The sequence below is a fragment of the Cetorhinus maximus genome, chromosome 3, assembly GCF_964194155.1.
Source record: "Cetorhinus maximus chromosome 3, sCetMax3.hap1.1, whole genome shotgun sequence".
Lineage (NCBI taxonomy): Eukaryota > Metazoa > Chordata > Chondrichthyes > Lamniformes > Cetorhinidae > Cetorhinus > Cetorhinus maximus.
The window spans coordinates 72,180,413-72,203,796 of NC_135881.1; the positions used below are offsets into that span (position 1 = coordinate 72,180,413).

At 41.4% G+C, this 23,384-nt stretch overlaps 1 protein-coding gene across 1 annotated transcript in view; it reads left to right on the forward strand.

The window, feature by feature from the left end:
* Positions 1 to 22,869, forward strand: part of dazl (deleted in azoospermia-like) — a 191,341-nt gene extending 168,472 nt beyond the window's left edge. The window contains exon 10 of the mRNA XM_078538544.1: positions 20,309 to 22,869. Within this exon, the coding sequence (XP_078394670.1) occupies positions 20,309 to 20,338 (30 nt within the window). The 3' untranslated portion in view covers positions 20,339 to 22,869. The remainder of the gene's footprint in view (positions 1 to 20,308) is intronic.
* The last annotated feature ends 515 nt before the right edge of the window (positions 22,870 to 23,384 follow it).

The following is a 23,384-nucleotide window of genomic DNA, read 5'->3' on the forward strand; positions in this document are numbered from 1 at the left end:
GACCCTCCACCCCTGCTTGTCCCTCCGTCCTCACCCCATCTTCCAATCCCAGCCCCAGCCCCGTATTCACTATACCCCCTGACCTTCCCCTCTCCGATGTTGAACGTTCAGTGCTCAGCAAAGGACTTAGTTTCATACCCTTACGCCCTCATCTCAATGAATTTCGGGCTCGGCATGATGCTGAACTCTTCTTCCGCCGTCTTCGTCTCCGTGCTCACTTCTTTGGGCAGGAGTCCTCTCCCCGTTCAACGGATCCTTTTACCCACCTCCAATATTCTCCCTCCACTTGGACCCCTCCCTCTGGATTCTTACCTTCTCTTGATCTTTTCATTGAGAACTGTCGGCGTGACATTAGCCGTCTCAATTTCTCTGCTCCTCTCACCCATTCTAATCTGTCTCTCTCTGAACTCACTGCACTCCGTTCTCTCAGGTCCAACCCCAACATTGTCATCAAACCCGCTGACAAGGGTGGTACTGTTGTTGTCTGGCGCATTGACCTCTACCTCGCGGAGGCTGAGCGTCAACTCGCAGACGTTTCCTCCTACCTCTCCCTGGACCATGACCCCACCACAGAACATCAAGCCATTGTTTCCAGGACTGTCACTGACCTCATCTCCTCTGGAGATCTTCCTCCCACAGCTTCCAACTTGATAGTCGCCCAACCTCGGACGGCCCGCTTCTACCTCCTACCCAAAATCCACAAACAGAACTGTCCTGGCAGACCGATCGTGTCAGCCTGTTCCTGCCCCACGGAACTCATTTCTCGTTATCTTGACTCCCTTCTCTCTCCCCTTGTCCAGTCCCTTCCCGCCTACATCCGTGATTCCTCTGACACCTTACGTCACATCAACAATTTCCAGTTCCCTGGCCCCAACTGCTTCCTCTTCACCATGGATGTCCAAACCCTCTACACCTCCATCCCCCACCAGGATGGTCTGAGGGCCCTTAGCTTCTTCCTTGAACAGAGGCCCCAACAATCCCCATCCACCACTACTCTCCTCCGTCTGGCTGAACTTGTTCTCACACTGAACAATTTCTCCTTTAACTCCTCTCACTTCCTCCAAATAAAAGGTGTGGCTATGGGTACCCGCATGGGCCCCAGCTATGCCTGTCTCTTTATGGGGTATGTGGAACATTCCTTGTTCCAGTCCTACTCCGGCCCCCTCCCACAACTCTTTCTCCGGTACATCGATAATTACTTCGGTGCTGCTTCATGCTCTCGTCGGGACCTGGAAAAATTTATTAATTTTGCTTCCAATCTCCACCTCTCCATCATCTTCACATGGTCCATCTCTGACACTTCTCTTCCCTTCCTTGACCTCTCTGTCTCAATTTCTGATGATAGACTGTCCACCAATATCCATTACAAGCCTACCGACTCCCACAGCTACCTCGACTACAGCTCCTCACACCCCGCTTCCTGTAAAGACTCCATCCCATTCTCTCAGTTCCTTCGCCTCCGTCGCCTCTGTTCTGATGACGCTACCTTCAAAAACAGCTCCTCTGACATGTCCTCCTTCTTCCTTAACCGAGGTTTTCCATCCACGGTCGTTGACAGGGCCCTCAACCGTGTCCGGCCCATATCCCGCGCATCCTCCCTCACGCCTTCTCCTCCTTCCCAGAAACATGATAGGGTCCCCCTTGTCCTCACTTATCACCCCACCAGCCTCCGCATTCAAAGGATCATCCTCCGCCATTTCCGCCAACTCCAGCATGATGCCACCACCAAACACATCTTCCCTTCACTCCCCTTGACGGCATTCCGTAGGGATCGTTCCCTCCGGGACACCCTGGTCCACTCCTCCATCACCCCCTACTCCTCAACCCCCACTTATGGCACCTCCCCATGCCCACGCAGAAGATGCAACACCTGCCCCTTCACTTCCTCTCTCCTCACCGTCCAAGGGCCCAAACACTCCTTTCAAGTGAAGCAGCATTTCACTTGCATTTCCCCTAACTTAGTCTACTGCATTCGTTGCTCCCAATGCGGTCTCCTCTACATTGGAGAGACCAAACGCAAACTGGGCGACCGTTTTGCGGAACACCTGCGGTCTGTCCGCAATAAAGACCCAAACCTCCCTGTCGCTTGCCATTTTAACACTCCACCCTGTTCTCTTGCCCACATGTCTGTCCTTGGCTTGCTGCATTGTTCCAGTGAAGCCCAACGCAAACTGGAGGAACAGCTCCTCATCTTCCGACTAGGCACTTTACAGCCTTCTGGGCTGAATATTGAATTCAACAACTTTAGATCTTAAACTCCCCCTCCCCCCATCCCCACCCCGTTTCTTTTCCCCCCCCCACCCGCCTTTTTTTCAATAATTTATATAGATTCTTCTTTCCCCACCTATTTCCATTATTTTTAAATCTAAAACTAAAACCTTTAGTCTTTCCACCCCACCCCCACTAGAGCTGTACTTTGAATATCCTGTCTTCCATTCTTAATTAGCACTTTTCTCAGACAAAGACCACCACCTTCAACACCTCTTTGACCCTTTTGTCTCTGACATCTTTTGATTATCTGCTCACACCACACCCTCAATGTGTCTCTTCCCCCCCACCCACCTTAAACCAATTTATATTTCTCCCTTGTTGAAACTATGCTTCAGTTCTGCCGAAGGGCCATGAGGGCTCGAAACGTTGACTGATTTCTTCTCCGCCGATGCTGCCAGACTTGCTGAGTTTTTCCAGGTAATTCTGTTTTTATTTTGTTTTGGATTTCCAGCATCCGCAGTAGCTTTTAGCTTTTAGTAATCCAGAGACCCAGGGTAATGCTCTAGGGACCCAGGTTTGAATCCCGCCACAGCAGATAGTGGAATTTGAATTCAATAAAAACCTGCATTTAAAAGTCTGATGATGACCATGAAACCATTGTCGATTGTTGTAAAAACCCACTTGGCTCACTAATGCCCTTAAGGGAAGGAAATCTGCAGTCCTTACCTGGTCTGGCCTACATGTGACTCCAGACCCACAGCAATGTGGTTGACTCTTAATTGCCCTTGTTCAGAGGGCACTTAGGGATGGGCAATAAATGCAGGCCTAGCCAGTGATGCCCAAATCCCATGAATGAATTAAAAATAAAATGACTGCCATACATTTTAGTCTTATTTACCCAATATAGCCAGCATGCCCCTCAATCTTAAACAAAGCCAATTACTTTGTTTAAGATTCTTCTTTGGGACAGAAGCATGTCATGTTCAAACTTTATGGAATTCAATTTCACTTTTCCCCCCAGAGGGTCCTTTATTATGAGACTGCTAATTAAACCTGTGTCTTTGCACAGCCCTAGATCTAAAATAGCTTTATCCTAAGTTGGTTCCACAACATATTGCTCTAGGAAACTGTTGTGAAAGCATTCTACAACCTCATCTTGCAGGTTACCTTTGCCAATTTGATTTGTCCAGCCTACATAAGGTTATAGTCCCCCACGATTATTTCATTGCCTATTTTGCAAGAATGCCACTATGAGGGGAAAACAACAATTTAGACTGAGAAGAGGGTGCTGCCCGCTTGCCAACCAATCAGCACTCTCTTCTCATACAGTATAAATTGTTGTTTTCCCCTTATATTGGTATTCTAACAACATCATCTGATGAATGCAAGATGAAAAGCTTTGACATGTCTTTTTCAGTAAGTCTTTAAAGAATTATTACATAGTTTACAGCAATTATACATTCTTTTTGGGTTTTTGTGCCTTGAAGGAAAAGTCAGTCAATCGTGGCTAACAAAGGAAGCTAAGGATTGTATAAGATTAAAAGAAAAGGCCTATAAAGTTACCAGAAATAATAGTAAACCTGAGGATTGGGAACATTTTAGAATACAGCAAAGGAGGAGCAAGAAACTGATAGGGAGAATAGAATATGAATGTAAATTAGCAAAAAACATAAAAATGGACTTTAAAAGCTTCTATAGGTAAGTAAAAAGGAAACATTTGGCTAAGACAAATGCGGATCCATTACAGCAGATTCAGGAGAATTTATAATGGGTAATAGAGAAATGGCATAGAAGTTAAATGATTACTTTGTGCCTGTTTTCACTGAGGAAGATACAAAATTTGAAATCCAAGGGACTAAGGCGAATGAGGAATTGAAAGAAATTAGTATTATTAAGAAGGTTGTATTGGAGAAATTGAGACTGAAGGTTGATAAATCCCTGGGGTTTGATATTCCACATCCCAGGGTATTGAAAGAAGTAGCTATAGAGATAGTGGATGCATTGGTGATCATCTTCCAAAATTCTATAGATTCTGGAACAGTTCCTGCAGATTGGAAAGCAGCAAATGTCACTGCACTATTTAAGAAGGAAGGAAGCGAGAGAACGGGGAGCAGCTTTACATCAATAGTGGGGAAAATGCTGGAATCTGTTTATAAAAGAGGTGATAAATGGATTTTTAGATAATGCTCTGATTAGGCATAGTCAATGTGTTTTATGAATGGGAAATCATGTTTGACAAACGTTTTGGAGTTCTTTGAGGATGTTACTAACAGAATTGGTGAGTCGGTGGACATGGTGTACTTGGATTTTCAGAAGGCTTTTGATAAAGTCCCCCACATGAGGTTGGTTAGCAAAGTTAAAGCACATAGGATAGGAGGTAAGATACTGACATGGATTAAGGATTGATTAACATACAAAAAAACAGTAGGAATAAACGGGTTATTCTCATGTTGGCAGGCTGAGACTAGTGGGGTTCTGCAATGATCAGCACTTGAGCCCCAGCTGTTCACTACTTATCAATGATTTGGATGTGGGGACCAAATACAATATTTTCCAAGTTCATGGATGACAAAGCTAGGTGGGAATGTGTGTTGTGAGGAAGATGCAAAGCAGCTTCAAGGGGATTTGGACAGACTTAGTGAATGGGCAAGAACATAGCAAATGGAATATAGAATATGGAAAAATGTGAGGTTATTGACTTTGGTAGGAGGAGCATATGTGCATAATATTTCTTAAACAGTGAGTGATTTGAAAATGTAGATGTACAAAGCGTGTCCTCGTCAAGTCACAGAGCTAACATGCAGGCACAGCAAGCAATAAGGAAGGCTAATGATATGTTAACCTTCATCGCAAAAGCAGTGAAGATCTTGCTTCAATTGTATAGAACCTTGGTTAGACCGCACCTGGAGTACTGAGTGCAGTTTTGGTCCCCTTACCTCCGGAAGGATATTATTGCCATAGAGGGAGTGCAACGAAGGTTCACCAGACTTGTTCCTGGGATGGTGGAACTGTCCTATGAAGAGAGAGTGGGAAACTGGGCCTATATTCTCTAGAGTTTAGAAAAATGAGATGTGATCTCATTTGAAACCTACCAAATACTAAAAGGGATAGACAAGGGAGTTGCAGGTAAGGTGCTTCCCCTGACTGGGGAATCTAGAACCAGGGGACACAATTTTAGAACTTAGAACTGTGATGAGGAGAATTTTTTTTAACTCAGGGTTGTGAATCTTTGGAATTCTCTACCCCAGAGGGCTGTGGAAGTTCAGTCATTGAGTATGTTTAAAGTAGAGATTGACAGATTTTTACATACCAATGACCTAAAGGGATATGGAGATAGTGTGGGGAAAAAGGCATTGAGCTGGATGATCAGCCATGATCATATTGACTGGTGGAGCAGACTCGATGAGTTGAATGGCCTACTCCTGCTCCTATATTCCAATGATGTGGGAACGGAGGTAGGTGAGCACGAAAAATAATGCTGCTAGCTACTGTGCCAGTCTGGTGTCATTGTTCTTACTGCTGGGGAGTTTCCTCAGGATAGGGTAAGGTTAGAAACCTGCCTGATTTGGGGATGAGACCAATTAACCCTGTTAATGAGTTCATTGTCTGTTTAAGGGCCAGTTTAGAATTTTGGTGGGGCACACACATTGCATGCTGGATTAGGAACACACCATGTGTTGTAAGGTAAAAGCAAAAAACTGCGAATGCTGGAAATCCAAAACAAAAACAAAAATACCGGGAAAAACTCAGCAGGTCTGGCAGCATCTGCGGAGAGGGACACAGTTAACGTTTCGAGTCCGAATGACCCTCTGTTCTGTTGAAGGATCATTCGGACTCGAAACGTTAACTGTGTCCCTCTCCGCAGATGCTGCCAGACTTGCTGAGTTTTTCCAGGTATTTTTGTTTGTGTTGTAAGGTGTTGGGTGTAGTTCTGTAGGTCTTAAGGTAGTTCACCAGTAAGCACTTAACTCCTAGAAACTAGGTACAGTAAAGGTCCAAGCTAGGAGCTGTCTCCATGCTTTCACACATGGCTCTGTCCAACACTACAATGAATCCCTAAGTGTGAGTCAGGTGCTCTCTTACATCACTGGGCAGCATTGTACTCAATCCCATCTTAACCCTTTATGTGTCAGACCTTTATACTACACCTCCCCCAAAACGTCATCCAACATATTTACAAGCTATCCCTGTTTACCCTATGTATTACATCATTATTACTACCCCATCTCTCCCCCTCAAGTCTGAATTCATAGGTTCAGGTGGTCTGGAGTCCTTATAACCCTGCAATATCTTGTTCTCACTACTGCTGGAGGAGTGGCAGGCTCTGTTGCTGCAGGTAAACTTTGTTGAATTGGAAGTTGTCCTGGAGTCTGGGTGTCTTTGCATCCTCTTCTTCCCTTCTATGGCATTGAATTGCTCTTTGTTGATTCCATAATTGTAGTGATAGGTGGCAGTTGGTTTATCCTGCTCTTTACAGGACAGACGAGTTCTGGCCTTGTCTCTATAGTGTTTTTTCCCTCTTCCTTTGTGGGGCTCACTGTGACGCATGCTGGGATGGAATATGACTCTTCCTATAGTGAGGGTGTGACTTTGCATTTAGCTGTGTGGTGCAATGGAAGGCTGTTATTCGGCTCCAGCATTTGTGGCGCTGCCATGCTGGCTGGGGACTGCAGCATCTGATCTGTGGTCTCGAGGTTTATCTCTCCAACTGGCGTCGGAGCTGGAGGGTTAAGGCTCTTCTCGTTGCTAGTCCCTCTCTTGACTTTCATCTATTCGAGGTGTTGTGGTAACCAGTGGTTGGCTGGTCTGACCAATGAGAGGCTTCTGGCACCTGTAACAAAAGTGAACAAACCTGCCCTGCAAAGAGAGAAGACAGTTCAGAGCTAAAGTCCCAGTGGAGCAAATCTTTCTTGTTGGAGCTCTCGAACTTGCAGCTCTGTACAATTTACAACAGTGTTTGTCTTGACATCTTCCGTTTTGAGGAGATTCAGGACTACACAGGCATCTCTGGTCTAATTAGCTCGGATTTCAGGCCACTGTTATCACAGCCTCCATCCATTCTGTACAGATCATTAATGAAGGAGTCGACCGGTTTTCCTGGCCGCTGGACACTTATATTAAATTCAGCCCTTTCAAGGATTTTGTTAATTCTGAGGTTAAAATAAGCAGCAAATGATTTTAAAACTTCTTCAGATTTTGCAGATGATTTGTTGATTCCTTGACTAGCTATTATATCGTTGACTATTGGGCCTACCAAATAAAGCAGTGTGTTAACTTGTTCAGCTTCTGTCTTTATATCCAGACCTGAAGCAATCATGCATCTAAGAAATCTTTCTCCAAAGTGCTCAACTTTATGATTAATAAGGGCCTTGGATAAGTCCAAATTGATGTGGAACAGTGAATTTCTGATCCATGGTTAAAATTTTGAATTTGCAGGTTCAGCTTTGAGGTTTCTGAAAATCCAAGATGGCGCTGCTGTACAGTTCATCACAAAGGGTTTTCCTGCACTTGCCACTTTTGGCACGCTCCTTAAGTAATGGCATTCATGATCTCAGCGTTTAAAATTTTTTTCAATGCCTGCTTAGGTGGACTGGCTTTAGTGCAACCCAGCTTCTGCTGAAAGCTGCCTACTCAGTTTCGATTAATTGTTAACTAATTTCTTTTTGTCCGGAGTGAACTCTGCCACCCAACTCAGGATGTGATTTTGTTGGGCTGCAATTTAAACGGCAATTCCTGACCACTGCAGTGTTTAATTTTTTCAGGACTTGTGTTGTCCAGGAATTTAAAACTTTTAGCTCACTGCTGTTAGGTCTGCTAACTCTGCACATTTCAATAGTCTTCTGCCTCAGTGAGGAATTTAATTTCTGCCCTTTGCTTCAAAGCCTTTCTTTGGAGCTTTTCTGTACTGATTTCCTTCTGCGCCTTTGCTTCTTGAGCTTTTCTTCAGGTCAGAATGCTTCTTTCGTTTTTCCTTCAATTTTCCAGGATTTTAATTTTCATCCCCTGTGAGATTTTGCATTGCTCCATTCACTGCCACTATGTTGCAAGGTGTTGGATGTAGTTTAGTAGGTCTTAATGTGTTCGTGGTCTTGGGTAGTTCAATAGTAAATATTTATTAATGACTAGAAACTATATACAAAGGTACAGTAAAGGTCCAGACTAGGAGCTGTCTCCATGCTTGCTTCTACACACTCTGTCCAACACTACACTGACCCTTGGGTGCAGTTATGTTCTCTTATCACTATGGGCGGTACCATACCCAGTTCCACGTTAACTCTTTGTGTCAGACCCCTGTAACACACCATGTGCATGGAACGACAACACAGCAGTCAGCCTGTTATGGCTGCACCATGTTTTTAGATGGCCTCATAAGAGAGATACTCAGCCATTGACATGCAGATTACATCGGCTGTGAAGCAGTTGTGGGATGAACGATCTGTACGTGCTGGGACAGTGCAGGGGCCATGACTTTCCGAGCATTGCAGGGGCATAAGAACATGTGCTTTGTAGAATATTAATTTGTAATGTAATCTGTTGGATATGTATTTGTATATACTAAATATTTGTAACTATTTGAAGAGAACGTTTTGTGCTAAACAAAGGACACTGGCCTAAAACAGCTAAGTTGCTTTTGTGAAGTCCACAGCACTTTATGGAGATGAGTCTACAGAGCTCCTGGAGACAATGGCAAAGATAAGACCCAGATTGAAACTATAGAGAGGTCATGTGACCCAGTTCTTGGGTGTAAAATATACTGGATTTGAATTAGGAGACAGACTGCTCTGTATCGCAACAAAGCTGAGCCCTGTTTGTGGTGTGAAAGACCACCAGAAGATCAAAATGAGAACTCTTAAATGAGGATTTCAACTCAAGCCACAACCAATGTAGAAAGTGACTCAAGCTATGAACAAGCATTAGGACAATTCGTGAATAATTTTTCTAACTTTTTTTTAACTTGACCAAGTTTTAACATCTGATACTCTAAAGCTTTATTTGTTTTTGTGTATGCCTTGGGAAGGGGTGTGTGTTTTTTTTTGCATTGTTGGAAGTTGGATATATTTGTATGTTTTCAACTTTTTTGTTAATTTCTGCATCTTTACTTGAGTGGAGTTTTAGTAACAAAACTTATTCCAAGGAATAATTGGCAATCTAGTTGTGCGAGGCCCCTTGGGGATGCGCGACCATTATATGATAGAATTCTTCATCAAGATGGAAAGTGATGTAGTTGATTCTGAGACTTGGGTCCTGAATCTTAATAAAGGAAACTACGATAGTATGAGGCGCGAGTTAGCTATGATGGATTGGGAAACGTTACTTAAAGGGATGACGGTGGATAGGCAATGGCAAACATTCAAAGAGCGCATGGGTGAACTGCAACAGTTGTTTATTCCTGTCTGGCGCAAAAGCAAAACAGGAAGGGTGGCCAAACCATGGCTTACAAGGAAAATTAGAGATAGTATTAGATGCAAGGAAGAGGCATACAAATTGGCCAGAAAAAACAACAGACCACAGGATTGGGAGTAGTTTAGAATTCAGCAAGGGAGGACCAAGGGATTGATTAAGAAGGGGAAAATAGAGTACGAGAGTAAGCTTGCAGGGAACATAAAAACTGATTGTAAAAGTTTCTATAGGTATGTGGAGAGAAAAAGCTTGGTGAAGACAAATGTAGGTCCCTTACAGTCAGAAACAGGGGAATTTATAATGGGGAACAAAGAAATGGTTGGCCATCTAAATACATGCTTTGGTTCTATCTTCACAAAGGAGGACACTAATAACATACCAGAAATGTTGGGTTTAGTGAGAGGGAGGAACTGAAAGAAATTGCTATTAGTAGGGAAATAGTGTTGGGGGAATTGATGGGCTTGCAGGCCGATAAATCCCCAGGGCCTGATAATCTACATCCTAGAGTACTTAAGGAAGCGGTCCTAGAAATAGTGGATGCATTGGTGGTCATCTTCTGAGATTCTATAGACACTGGAACAGTTCCTACAGATTGGAGGGTAGCTAATGTAACCCCACTATTTAAAAAGGGAGGCAGCGAGAAAATAGGGAATTATAGACCAGTCAGCCTGACGTCGGTAGTGGGGAAAATTCTAGAGTCCATTATAAAAGATTTAATAGCTGAGCATGTGGAAAACAGTTGCAGAATCGGATAGAGTCAGAATGGATTTATGAAAGGGAAATCATGCCTGACAAATCTACTGTAATTTTTCAACGATGTAACTAGTAGAGTTGATGAGGGGGAGCCAGTGGATGTGGTTTATTTGGACTTTCAGAAGGCTTTCAGCAAAGTCCCACATAAGAGATTGGTGTGTAAAATTAAAGCGCATGGGTTTGGGGTTAGTGTATTGAGATGGGTAGAAAATTGGTTGGTAGACAGGAAACAAAGAGTAGGAATAAATGGGTCTTTTTCAGAATGGCAGGCAGTGACTAGTGGGGTACCGCAGGGATCGGTACTGGGACCCCAGTTATTCACAAAATATATTAATGATTTAGATGAGGGAATTAAATGTAATATCTCCAAATTTGCAGATGACACGCAGCTGGGTGGGAGGGTGAGCTGTGAGGAGGATGCAGAGATGCTTCAGTGTGATTTGGACAAGCTGAGTGAGTGGGCAAATGCATGGCAGATGCAGTATAATGTGGATAAATGTGAGGTTATCCATTTTGGTAGCAAAAACAGGAAGGCAGATTGTTATCTGAACGGCTATAAATTGAGAGAGGGGAATGTGCAACGAGACCTGGGTGTCCTTGTACACCAGTCGCTGAAGGTAAGCATGCAGGTGCAGCAGGCGGTAAAGAAGGCAAATGGTACGTTGGCCTTCATAGCCAGAGGATTCGAGTACAGGAGCAGGAATGTCTTGCTGCAATTGTACAGGGCCTTGGTGAGACCACACCTGGAATATTGTGTGCAGTTTTTGTCTCTTTATCTGAGGAAGGATGTTCTTGCTATAGAGGGAGTGCAACGAAGGTTTACCCGACTGATTCCAGGGATGGCGGGACTGACATATGAGGAGAGATTGAGTCGATTAGGATTCTATTCGCTGGAGTTCAGAAGAATGAGGGGGGATCTCATAGAAACCTATAAAATTCTAACAGGACTAGACAGGTAATATGCAGGAAGGATGTTCCCGATGGTGGGGGAGTCCAGAACCAGGGGTCACAGTCTCAGGATATGGGGTAGACCATTTAGGACTGAGATGAGGAGAAATTTCTTCACCCAGACAGTGGTGAGCCTGTGGAATTTGTTACCACAGAAAGTAGTTGAGACCAAAACATTGTATGTTTTCAAGAATGAGTTAGATATAGCTCTTGGGGCAAAAGGGATCAAAGGATATGGGAAGAAAGCAGAGGCAGGCTATTGAGTTGGATAATCAGCCATGATCATAATGAATGGCGGAGCAGGGCCGAATGGCCTACTCCTGCTCCTAGTTTCTATGCTTGTTAATTCAAGGAATATCCATGGTTTAATTCTTACACCTAGCTGTACACGGTATGTATTGAATTGGCAATATGTAACCAACCCAGGGTGGGACAAAGAGTCAGTTCATTCCTCCTGACCTGGTTGCAATGGGTTCCATACACTATTAGGAGTGCAGCTGATTAAAAGTAAGGCAGTAGCTGGTGATGGGATTACGTTTGTCAAATATTGGATCAGGTTCAACGTCCTTAAACAGAGGCTGAGCCCAAGCATGAGGAGGGCAGAGGAGAGGGATGAGCAACAGGCAAGCAGTGGAGGCCATACACTCAACATAAGGTGTACCACCAAAAATGAGGCTACCTGGGCATATCTGAGAACCAGTGCTGTAGGAGATTCTAGGCTTGGTGCTAGAGATTGGTGCCCTTGTAGTAGAAGACCTTTTACCTCACAGCATTGCTCGCCATGCTCCAACAGTAGCCATTAAGGTCACTGTGGCCTTGAACATCCTTGCTCCTGGCTCCTTCCGAGGATCAGCTGCAGATGTTGGTCAGCATACCATTGCATCTCACAGGTTGCTGTAAAAAAGGAGAGTAGCTAAAGTAATTGTTCCCTTAGAAGCAGAGGCAGGAGAAATTACCATGGGGAATGAGAAAATGACAGAGGCATTGAACAAATACTTTGTGTCTGTCTTCACAGCAGAAGACGTAAGTTGCCTACCAGAAATAGAGGGCAACCCCGGAGCTAAAGAGAGAGAGGAAATTAATGATTTAATATCAGCAGAGAAAACGTATTAAAGGAAACTTAAATTAAAATCCAACAAATTCCTGGGACCTGATGGCCATAACCTAGGGTTTAAAAGAGCTGCAGAGATGGTCGATGTGCTGGCTATGATTTTCCAAAATTCCTTAGATTTGGGAATGGTTCCATTAGATTGGAAGTTGGTAAATGTAACACCGCTTTTTAAGAAAGGAGGGAGAGAAAACTGGGAGCTACAGGCCATTTGACCTGACATCAGTCATTAGAAAAATGCTAAAATGTGTTATCAGGGAAGTCTTGTGTCTTAGAAAAGCACAGCATGATTCAAACAAGTCAGAAGGATTTTACAAAAGGGAAATCGTATTTGACAAATGTATTAGTTTTTTGAGGATGTAACTATTAAGGTAGATATAGGGAAACCAGTAGATGTAGTATACCTGGATTCCAAAAATAATGCGATAAGGTCTCTCACAAAAAGGTTAATTGGCAAGATAAGAGCTCATGGGGTTGGTGGTGATATATCAGTATGGATAGAGGATTGGTTAACAGATGGGAAGCAAAGAGTAGGCATAAGGTGGGCATTTTCAAGTTGCTAGCCTGTTACCAGTGGAGTGCCGCAAGGATGATAGAGCCTCAGCTATTTAGAATCTATATTAGTGACTTGGATGAAGAGAGAGTACTTTATCTAAGTTTGTTGGCAATACAAAGCTAGGTGGAAATAATAAGCAGGGAGCTGTAAAGAGAACAAGGCAGGTTAAACAAATGGGCAACAAGATGGCAGATGGAGTATAATGTAAGGAAGTGTGAGGTTATTCATTTTGGCTGTAAAACTAGAAAAGCAGAATATTTCTTGAAATGCATGAAAATATGTAAATATTGATGTTCAGAGAGACTTGGGTGTACTTGTACATGAAATGCAAACATAGCAAGCAATTAGAAGGCAAATTACATGTTGGCCTTTATTGCAAGGGGATACAATTGTATGGGACTTTGTTGAGACCACATCTGAAAACTCTATGCTGTTTTAGTCTCCATGCTTGAAGAGTATACTTGTATTGGAGGCAGTACAGCGAAGGTTCACTAAATTTGTTCCTAAGATGAGAGGGTGACCTATCATAGGCTGAGTAAGTTGGACCTATATTCTCTGAAGTTTAGAAGAATGAAAAGTGACCTCGTTGAAACATACAAGATTCTGAAGGGGTGTGATAGGGTAGATGCTGAGAGAGATTCCCTGGCCAGTGGAAACAAAAACACGGGGACACATTTCAGGATAAGGGCAGATTATTTAGGACTGAGATGCTGAGAAATTACTTCACTCAAAGGGTTGTGAAGTTTTGGAATTCTCTACCCCCATATCATTGAATACATTTAAGGCTGGAATAGATAGATTTTTGGTGTCTAGGGGAATCGACAGATATGGGGAGTTGGCGGAAAAGTGGAATTGAAGCGTGAGATCAGCCATTGTATTGAATGGTGGAGCAGGTTCAGTTGGCATGTGATCGATGCCTCATCTTTCTTGTGTTCTTGTGTACCTTGTCTAAAAGACATTTTGAAAATTCAAGTTTATTACATGTACTGCATTACCCTTGTACCCTTTCTATTACTACTTCAAAGAATTCCGTCAAGTATGACCTTCCCTTTTGGAATCCTGGCTGACCTCTTTACTACATCTTCAGTTTCTGGATGTTTTTCTATTATATCTGAGTAAGGATTCAAATGTCGTTCTGATCACTGCTAATTGACTTAATTAAGTTCTTTTATTCTTAATTAAGGCTTTTTAATTAAGTTCTCTGGACTTGATTTCTACATTTAAAAAGAGAGAACATGTTGGCTGCCTGCTATCCTGTGGCATGAATTCCTTTCCTAATGAATTTTTAAGTGTAATAGTGTCTGTGGGAATTCATCTCTAGCTACTCTTCCCAGCTAATTTTAATCTGCCGTGATACAATCCATCCGGGACAGGGGTTTTATCTTTAAATATGTTTAGTCCTCCTAGGAATAACAAGGCAGAGTTTTTTTTTTAATATTTTTGCCATTTTGCTGTAATTACTTGAGAGTTTGTGTGTATCCCTTTAATGGCCATATCCTTGTGTCTGTAGAATAATTCCTTCATAATTTAGTTTCCCTTTATCTTTTTTATTTCGTTCCTAATCTCATTCTCTCCTTTGTCCTCTCTACTTGACTCTGTACTTAGTGTATGCTTTTTTCTTTAGTTTCAATTTTGCCCTTATTTTTTTCATCCCTGGTGTGTCACTGCGGATTAGTTTTTCTTTTAGTAGGATATTTTTCTCCTGGGCGCTCATTATTTTAAATGTTTCGATGGCTATTAGTTTTCTCTCCATAAATTTTTATTTTATTCTTCCATATTCCATTTTCGTTCCCTTTAAAATTGACTTTTTCAAATTTATTACTTGGTCTTTGTCTTATGACCTTGTTCTTTTGAACTTAAACCTTATTCAGTTGCGATGGCTGGGTCTAAATAATTCTCATACACTTAGTTCTCAATACCAGATCCAATAGCTCGCTCTCTGCTTTTTACATTTTGGATAAGAAAGGTGTCCTGAACCCATGTTTTAAAAACTCCATCTCCTATATCCTTTTGCTACCTCTTGTCACTTTATTTGTGGGTAATTATGAACTCCCATCATTGTCCTATATGCTTATTTTTCATATTTCTTACACCTCCTTTCCACTATTAGTGGTCTGTATTATATTTCAATTAGCATAAGTGTCATGCCTAATTAATGCAGCTACCCTATCTCCTTTCTTTCTCACTATCCTTTCTGATTATGTTGTAACCTTCAGCATTTAATTGCTAGTCCTATTCTTTATATAGCATTATTTTAGTTATTCCTAGTATATCTGAGTGCTAGCTATACGTTATTGCCTGCAGTTTTTCTGGTTTTATTTTGGATACCAAATATGTTGCTGTGCAGATGTTTCATTTAATAGTCCTTTTAATGGTTATTTTTTTCAACTATTTGCTTCATGACCATTTACTACCCTTGTTCCTTACTTTGGTCTGACCTTTTAATTTCCTCTTTTATATTTTTTCCAGATTTACTTTCACTAGATCCCTGCCCTGTCTTACTAGTTTAAAATCCTATAAAAAGCCCTGTTTATCCTTCTCTGCTAGGTTGCTCGTGGAGCCCCTTTCAGTGGTACTTCTTCCTGCCCCAGTACTCGTACGCGTGAAATGGGATCCCTCCTCCTCACACCATGCATTTTGTCTGTGAGACTTGACTGTCGGTCCCATTCCCACTAAACTGCTGAACCCCACCTTCCTTCCTGGCATCCTTACTATATAACATATTAAATTATTCTCAATCCTTAGGTGTTGACTTTGTTTCTTTCAAAGCTTTCCATTCAAGTTCTGGAACTTGTCGTCTCCCAAGCCTGTGCTCTTATTTACTGCACCCATGTTTGAATTTCTTCAGTCAGATTTCAGCCCCTGTCACAGCACCGAACTGACCCTACTAATGTGACAAATGACATATCTGTGACTCTAGCTTCAATCTCAGCAGTCTTTGGCTCACTTGACCAACCACCCTCCAATGTCTGCCCTCCGTTATCCAGCTCGGTGGAATTGTCCTTGCTTTGTTCTACTTTTGTATGTCCAATCATAACCACAGTAATTCCAGCAATGGCTTTTCTTCCCAGCAATTCTGTCCTCTTGCCCCGCCCCCTCAATATTACCTTAGGCTAAACCAGACTGTTTACAATGGTATTCTAATTGACCCTGAGCTGAGCTGCTGATCCCATATACTCTCCCATCAGAAAGACCGCCTACTTCCACCTCGAACACCATCCATCACCTGCCTCCCCCCAACTCACCCAAACGTTTTTCTTGCTTTTAGTGGCTATTTCTTCAGTCAATTATGCCCCGTATTCCCTCCCTATACTCTCTGCCTCCTCTTTTTATGGCCCTCCTTAAAACCCGCTTCCTTGATCAAGGTTTTGGTTACATTTCCTAATTTCCTGTCTGTTCATTTTGACCATCGTATGCCTCTGAAGCACCTTAGCATGTTTTTCCATGTTAAAAGCAGTATATAACTGGAGTTTGTCTAATGAAATCCTAATCGTCAGTAGGCAGTAGTTCAAGAAAGCTGTGTTGCAAGGTTACTGAGAGGTTCACAGAGGATCAGGGCCAGCAAGAGAAATGAGCGCCTCAGCAGCAACCATAGGAAAAAGCAGAATGGCGATGGAGGCTGAGCTGCAAGGTGGCTAAAAACTTCATATCAGTTCAGAAGCATATGTTGCCCATTGAGGAAAGTTGGCGGATGCCAAGCATCGGAATATTTGATAGTGCAATGCCCAATAAGAACAACTGTTGAGGGGTCGAAGGCTGAAGACCAGACAGCAGGAACTGAAAACTGGCCATGTACCTGGGAATAGGCCAATATTAAGAGTAAATTATAACAAAATTATACCCTTCTCCAAAGGCAAGTTTTATTTTTAATGAAAATTGTGGCCAGCAACGTCCACTCTAAGCCACGCAGCACATCACCACTTTCCTGTTGCTGTGCAAATAAATTTACAGGGCTCTGCACTTAAGTGAATAGGCTGCACACAACAAAAAATAGAGGAAATATTAGTAACTGGATTTGGCCAATAGTTCAGATATTTCCACCAAAGCACTCAGTGGTCAGAACTTGTAATTGCACTTCAATAGACTCTCCAGAGCCTGTCCACCATCTACAAGGCACAAGTCAGGAGTGTGATGGAATACTGAGATAAAAACAAAAAACTGCGGATGCTGGAAATCCAAAACAAAAACAAGAATACCTGGAAAAACTCAGCAGGTCTGGAAACATCGGCGGAGAAGAACAAAGTTGAAGTTTCGAGTCCTCATGACCCTTCAACAGAACTAAGTAGAAATAGGAGAGGGATGAAATATAAACTGGTTTGAGGGGGGGCAGTTGTTGGGACAAGCAAGCAGTGATAGGAGGAGATAACCAAAAGATGTCACAGACAAAAGAACAAAGAGGTGTTGAAGGTGGTGATATTATCTGAAAGAATGTGCTAATTAAGATTGGAGAGCAGGATGAGCAAGGTAGCTCTAGTGGGGGTGGGGTGAAATAAACCATGGGTGGAATACATTTAAAAATAATGGAAATAGGTGGGAAAAGAAAAATCTATATAAATTATTGGAAAAAAAACAAGGGAGGGGGAAGAAACAGAAAGGGGGTGGGCTTGGAGGGGGAAGTTCAAGATCTAAAGTTGTTGAACTCAATATTCAGTCCGGAAGGCTGTAAAGTGCCTAGTCGGAAGATGAGGTGCTGTTCCTCCAGTTTGTGTTGAGTTTCACTGGAACAATGCAACAAGCCAAGGATAGACATGTGGGCAAGAGAGCAGGGTGGAGAGTTAAAATGGCAAACGCAGGGAGGTCTGGGTCATTCTTGCGGAATGAAAAGTGGTCACCCATTCTGCGTTTGGTCTCTCCAATGTAGAGGAAACCGCATTGGGAGCAACCAATGCAGTAGACTAAGTTGAGGGAAATGCAAGTGAAATGCTGCTTCACTTGAAAGGAGTGTTTGGGCCCTTGGACGGTGAGGAGAGAGGAAGTGAAGGGGCAGGTGTTGCATATTTTGCGTTTGCATGAGGAGGTGCCGTAGGTGGGGGTTGAGGAGTAGGGGGTGATGGAGGAGTGGACCAGGGTGTCACGGAGGGAACGATCCCTACGGAATGCCGCCGGTGGGGGTGAAGGGAAGATGTGTTTGGTGGTGGCATCATGCTGGAGTTGGCGGAAATGGCGGAGGAAATATAAGCCGATGGCTTATATTTCACCCCTCCTATTTCTACTTAGTTCTGTTGAAGGGTCATGAGGACTCGAAACGTCAACTTTGTTCTTCTCCGCCGATGCTGCCAGACCTGCTGAGTTTTTCCAGGTATTTCTGTGTGATGGAATACTCTCCACTTGCCTGGATGAGTGCAGCTCCAATAACAAAGAAGCTTGACACCATCCAGGACAAAGCAGTCCATTTGATTGGCACCTCATCCACAAACATTCACTCCCTCCACCACCGACGCACAGTGGCAGCAGTGTGCACCATCTACAAGATGCACTACAGGAACTCACCAAGCCCCCTTAGACAGCACCTTTCAAACCCATGACCGAAGGACAAGGGCAGCAGATGCATGAGAACACCACCACCTGGAAGTTCCCCTCCAAGCCACACACCATCCTGACTTGGAAATATATCATTGTTTCTTCACTGTTGCTGGGTCAAAATCTTGGAACTCCTCCCTAACGGCACTGAGTGTGTACCTAAACTACGTGGACTGCAGCAGTTCAAGAAGGCAGCTCACCACCACCACCTTGAGGGCAATTAAAGATGGCCAATAAATACTGGCCTCACCAGCGGCACCCACATCTCATGAATGAATAAAACAAAATTTAACAGATGGCAATACAAAATTGCATGAGTAATATTAACAAATTTAGAATGGAAAGGTTGCCCCAAAAGTCTTATTGGGAATTGTTTTGGAGGTTATTAGCTATGAGGAGAGGTTGGAGAAACTTGGATTGTTCTCACCAGAGTGACGGAGATTGAGAGGCGACTTGATAGAAGTTTACAAAATTGAGTGGCCTGGACAGAGTAGATAGTCAGAAGCTTTTTCCCAGGGCGGAAGAGTCAATTACTAGGGGACATAGATTTAAGGTGAGAGGAGAAAACTTTAGAGGAGATGTGCGGGGCAAGTTTTTTACGCAGAGGGTAGTGAGTGTCTGGAATTCGCTGCCAGAGGAGGTGGTGGAAACAGGTACGATAGTGGTGTTTAAGAGGCAGCTTGACAAATACATGAATAGGATGGGAATAGAGGGATACGGACCCCGGAAGTGCAAAATGATCAGTGCAGGCTTGGAGGGCTGAAGGGCCTGTTCCTGTGCTGTACTTATCTTTGTTCTTTGTGAACAGGAAATGAATGTCCTGTCTACAATTTTATATGTATATCTTGGAAAGGAGTCCATAATTTTTTCTTTCCAAATATAAACAAAGCTTTGAATATTGACACCATATAGGACCTTTTGATGCGTTTAAAATTAATTAATCTGGTGATGATGCACTCCACAATATAATCAAGGTTATTATCTCAGCTTCATCTGTTACTGAAATCCTCATTCATGCCTTTGTTACCTCCAGACTTGACTCTTCTAACGTACGTATGGCTGGTTTTGTACATTTACGCTCTAAACTTGAGGTCATCCAAAATTCTGTTGCCCATGTTTAAACTTACACCAAATCCAATTTCCTTATCAGCCCCTGTGCTCACTGACCTACTTTGGCTCCTGGTCAAGCAATGCCTTGATTTCAAAATTCTGATCCTTGTTTTCAAATTGCCCCCTGGCCTTGCTCCTCCCAATCTTCTCCAGCCCCACAACTGCTGAGATACCTGCACTCATCTATTTTTGGCCTCCTGAACGTCACTGATTTTAATTGCTCCACTATTGGTGGCCACAAGTTCAGTTGCCAAGGCCCTTAGCTCTGGAATTCCTTCCCTACACTGCTCTGCTTCTCCATCTTGCTTTCTTCCTTTAATACACTCCTTAAAATTTACCTCTTTGAGCAAGCTGATTTAATAGCTCCTCATGTGATTATTTTGTTTTATAATGCTCCTTGGGATGTGTTATTACACTAAAGATGCTATATTAATATGTTCTTTTTACTTGCCTTTGTTTATATCACTGCCGTTTCCGGTATAATGAAGTCATTCAGTTTCTTGACTCATCATGCAAAATGCTGAACCAAACTTTACTGGTCATTATTGCAAGTGTAATAAGTTGGAAGTAATTTCTTAAGTTTTATACTATTAGTGTCTTGAGGTTTTAGCCGAATGTTAGTTATACTTAATAAATTGTTGCAGAAAGATGTTGTTAAAGCATACTTAAATTTGCTAATTATTTTGCTATTTCTCTTTCAGGAGAAAAGAGTGCACAGATTTACAGTTTAGTAGAAGTAGTCCTGCAGCATCCGAAGTGAAGTAACTGGTCCTGTTTACAGGGTGGCTAAAACTAACTGATCTTCAAATCTGATCTTTGCTAATATCAATATTGTGTTGATCCTTAAGACTGGGCTACATTATTATTGTTGGTCTTGTCATGTAGCACTTTTGATCATGTAAAACTAAAATCCATTTTCCTACTGGAAGCACTAATAAGTGTGTTCCTGGTCACATTCCAGTTGAATCACTCTTATATCTACTTGATTGATAGTAGACCCACTTTATATTTCTCTGTTTCAATTCTAATGTACAAACTTAGGATTAGTGTGTCCTAATATTGTAATTTATCTTGTAGGTTCTGATGACATTAGCTATAATAGTGAAACTTAGTTGGTTTACGGATGCCATATGAACCACCAGATTAAATTACTCCCTTATTACTGTTTGCCTTTTTAATGACATACTTAAAGTCTGAATTAACTGAGAACATTAATAACAGTTAAAAATAGTGATAAAACTGCCTTGATTGTGATGCCTTCAGATTTTCAGGAGAATATAATTATTTTTCATCCCCAAAGCTAAATTATAAGAAAATGTAAAATCCTGGTGTACATTTCCTTCTTGTGTTGAAACGCTAATTCAAACAAATTTTTGTAACAGAAAACACTTGAAACATGCAGCATGTCAGTCAGCATTTTTGGAGGGAATAGCCATTTGCTTCACATTTGCTGTTTTTTTTTCAGATTTGCAATATTTTTCTCTTTACAAAGTTTTTGGTTTGATTCCCTAAGAGAAATATAGTGGTGTCAACTTGCTGATGAGCAATACATGCAATACTCTTATTTAAAAATTCATGTCTATAAGCAGCTACAGAAACGTTTAAATGAAGCTTTACCATAACTGTAGGAAATATAGATTTTATCATCGTGATATAAGATATCACATATATTGTAGTAGAATTTCAATTATTTGTTACACAAGGAAAATGTGTATCAGAGTACTTGGGGAGGCTCTCTTGACCAAATATTGAGATTTCACTACAGATCATGTGATTCTGATCCTGTATTTTATATTCACACCATTTTATACGGATGAGCTGTCTTTTGCCATTATTGTAGGGCTAAATACTTGAACAATCACTTAAGCCCTCATTTAAAACACAGTTCTATCCAACATTTTTAGCATATTCTCTTTTACAGTGTCTTATAGTTTCACAAAAAAGCAATTGAACTGTGATCCACAGTAATTAATGGGTCTATTTTTAATATGTTGAAATTACATCTTTTTTAATTTAGCCACTGTAAACTAATAATGGCTTTGCTCACAAATGAAACTAGAGGCTACAAGCAACTTGTATTTTACAGGGTATATGTCCAATATTAAGTTGCTAGCACCATTTTTTGATTTGGATTTACTTAATTTACATTCTTCTACTCATCTAACCATTAACTATTTTGTAAATTCTGGGCTGTCCTTTGTCAGTAAATCGTGTTTGAATGCTTTGCACTGCCTGAATTACCAGAACCTTGGAAGAATTAAAAACTTTTTTTTCTTTCAGTGAAAAGCTATCTTGCACAGATTTTTAATCTGATTTAATTAAAACCTATCTTGAGAGTTCCTAATTTTAATTAAAACTATGCTTCTGACTTGCCCATCTAATTCAAGTAACGTTTAATTGGTTTCAATGCTTACAATTGATTTTCTTTAAAGCAACCATTCAGGGGAAAATACTCAGTTTGAAGATTATTTTTGGATAAAATGGTGAACCTGCTGTGAACTGAATATTGGAGTTCTCTGCTCCATAAAATATAGGTTAATTCGAGCTTGTGTTTTAACCATGCTGGACCTTGTTTGGTAATCTGGCACCAACTTGGGCTTGTGATTAATACTGTGACACCAAAACCAAAATCATTTTTGTGTATAGAACATATTAAATGACAATTCCAATTTTAACTTGAATTAGGGATCACATTTTCCAGAGTTTAGCAGGGTCAGTACTTCCTTCATGTTATCTAGTAAAAAATCAATGAAAAATATAAACTTATATAAGATTTAAAAAAAAGTCTTAAACTTTGTTACTAATGAAACTTAGTAAAACATTTCATAGGACTAAAACAAGCCACCTTCCATATTGATAAAAACAAGCTGTTATGAAGACAGCAAATATTCTAGGTTTAAGATATTATATGTATGAAGTTTTTTTAAATTTGTGTTTATTGTCCCTAGTTAAAATGTGGAATGAATGTCATATTGTTTGTAAATGCTTTACATGTTTAAAATATAAATGTCTTAGTTTTACAAGTTTTTCATACTTTGTGCGTGTTATATACCTTTGTTGCCTTTTTATACAAAACATGTTTAGCACTATCAGATACTGTATGTTGTTCAGTGTGCATTTCTGTCCTATTTAGATTTTTTGACCCATTATAACTATTTGGAGTGGCAGTAAGAGTTGACTATCATATCTAAATATATTGGCTTGAAGACAATTCTGTTTATTCAACTATGAAAATTTATTTCTGAATAAAGTACTGCATTAAAGTTTGAGCAACTATTTTAGAAATGCTTCAACACTAAACTGAGGGATGCCTTCCTCTTGTAAAATGAAGGATGCTTCCCTCTTGAGTTTGCAAAAAGAACCAATTTAATTGCTGCACCTTGTTTTTAACACCCTGCCACCCTCAGCTTGATCTGTTTATTGTTTGAGGGAAGTGAGGACGTTTTTGTTTTGAACAAGTCAAAAGCTAGTTGAGGCATAGCTTCTTTCGTAAACACTTCACATATGCTAGGAGCGTTTCTATTCATTTTCACTTGCTTTTCTATAACTTAATGAAATGATTGTCATTCCATGAGGGATATCACTAGCATAATACCTTTTGTACAAAAAATTATATGAGTACTTCTGATTTCAAATTTCCCCAGCGCGATGCTTGTTGACACTCACCTCCGGTGCCCACAATTGTTACACAATTTCTCAACTGTGTGAGCATCCTTTTTGGCTCAGCTCAATGGCTTGACAATCCCTGGTCCCTCAGAATGACCAACCCAACTTATC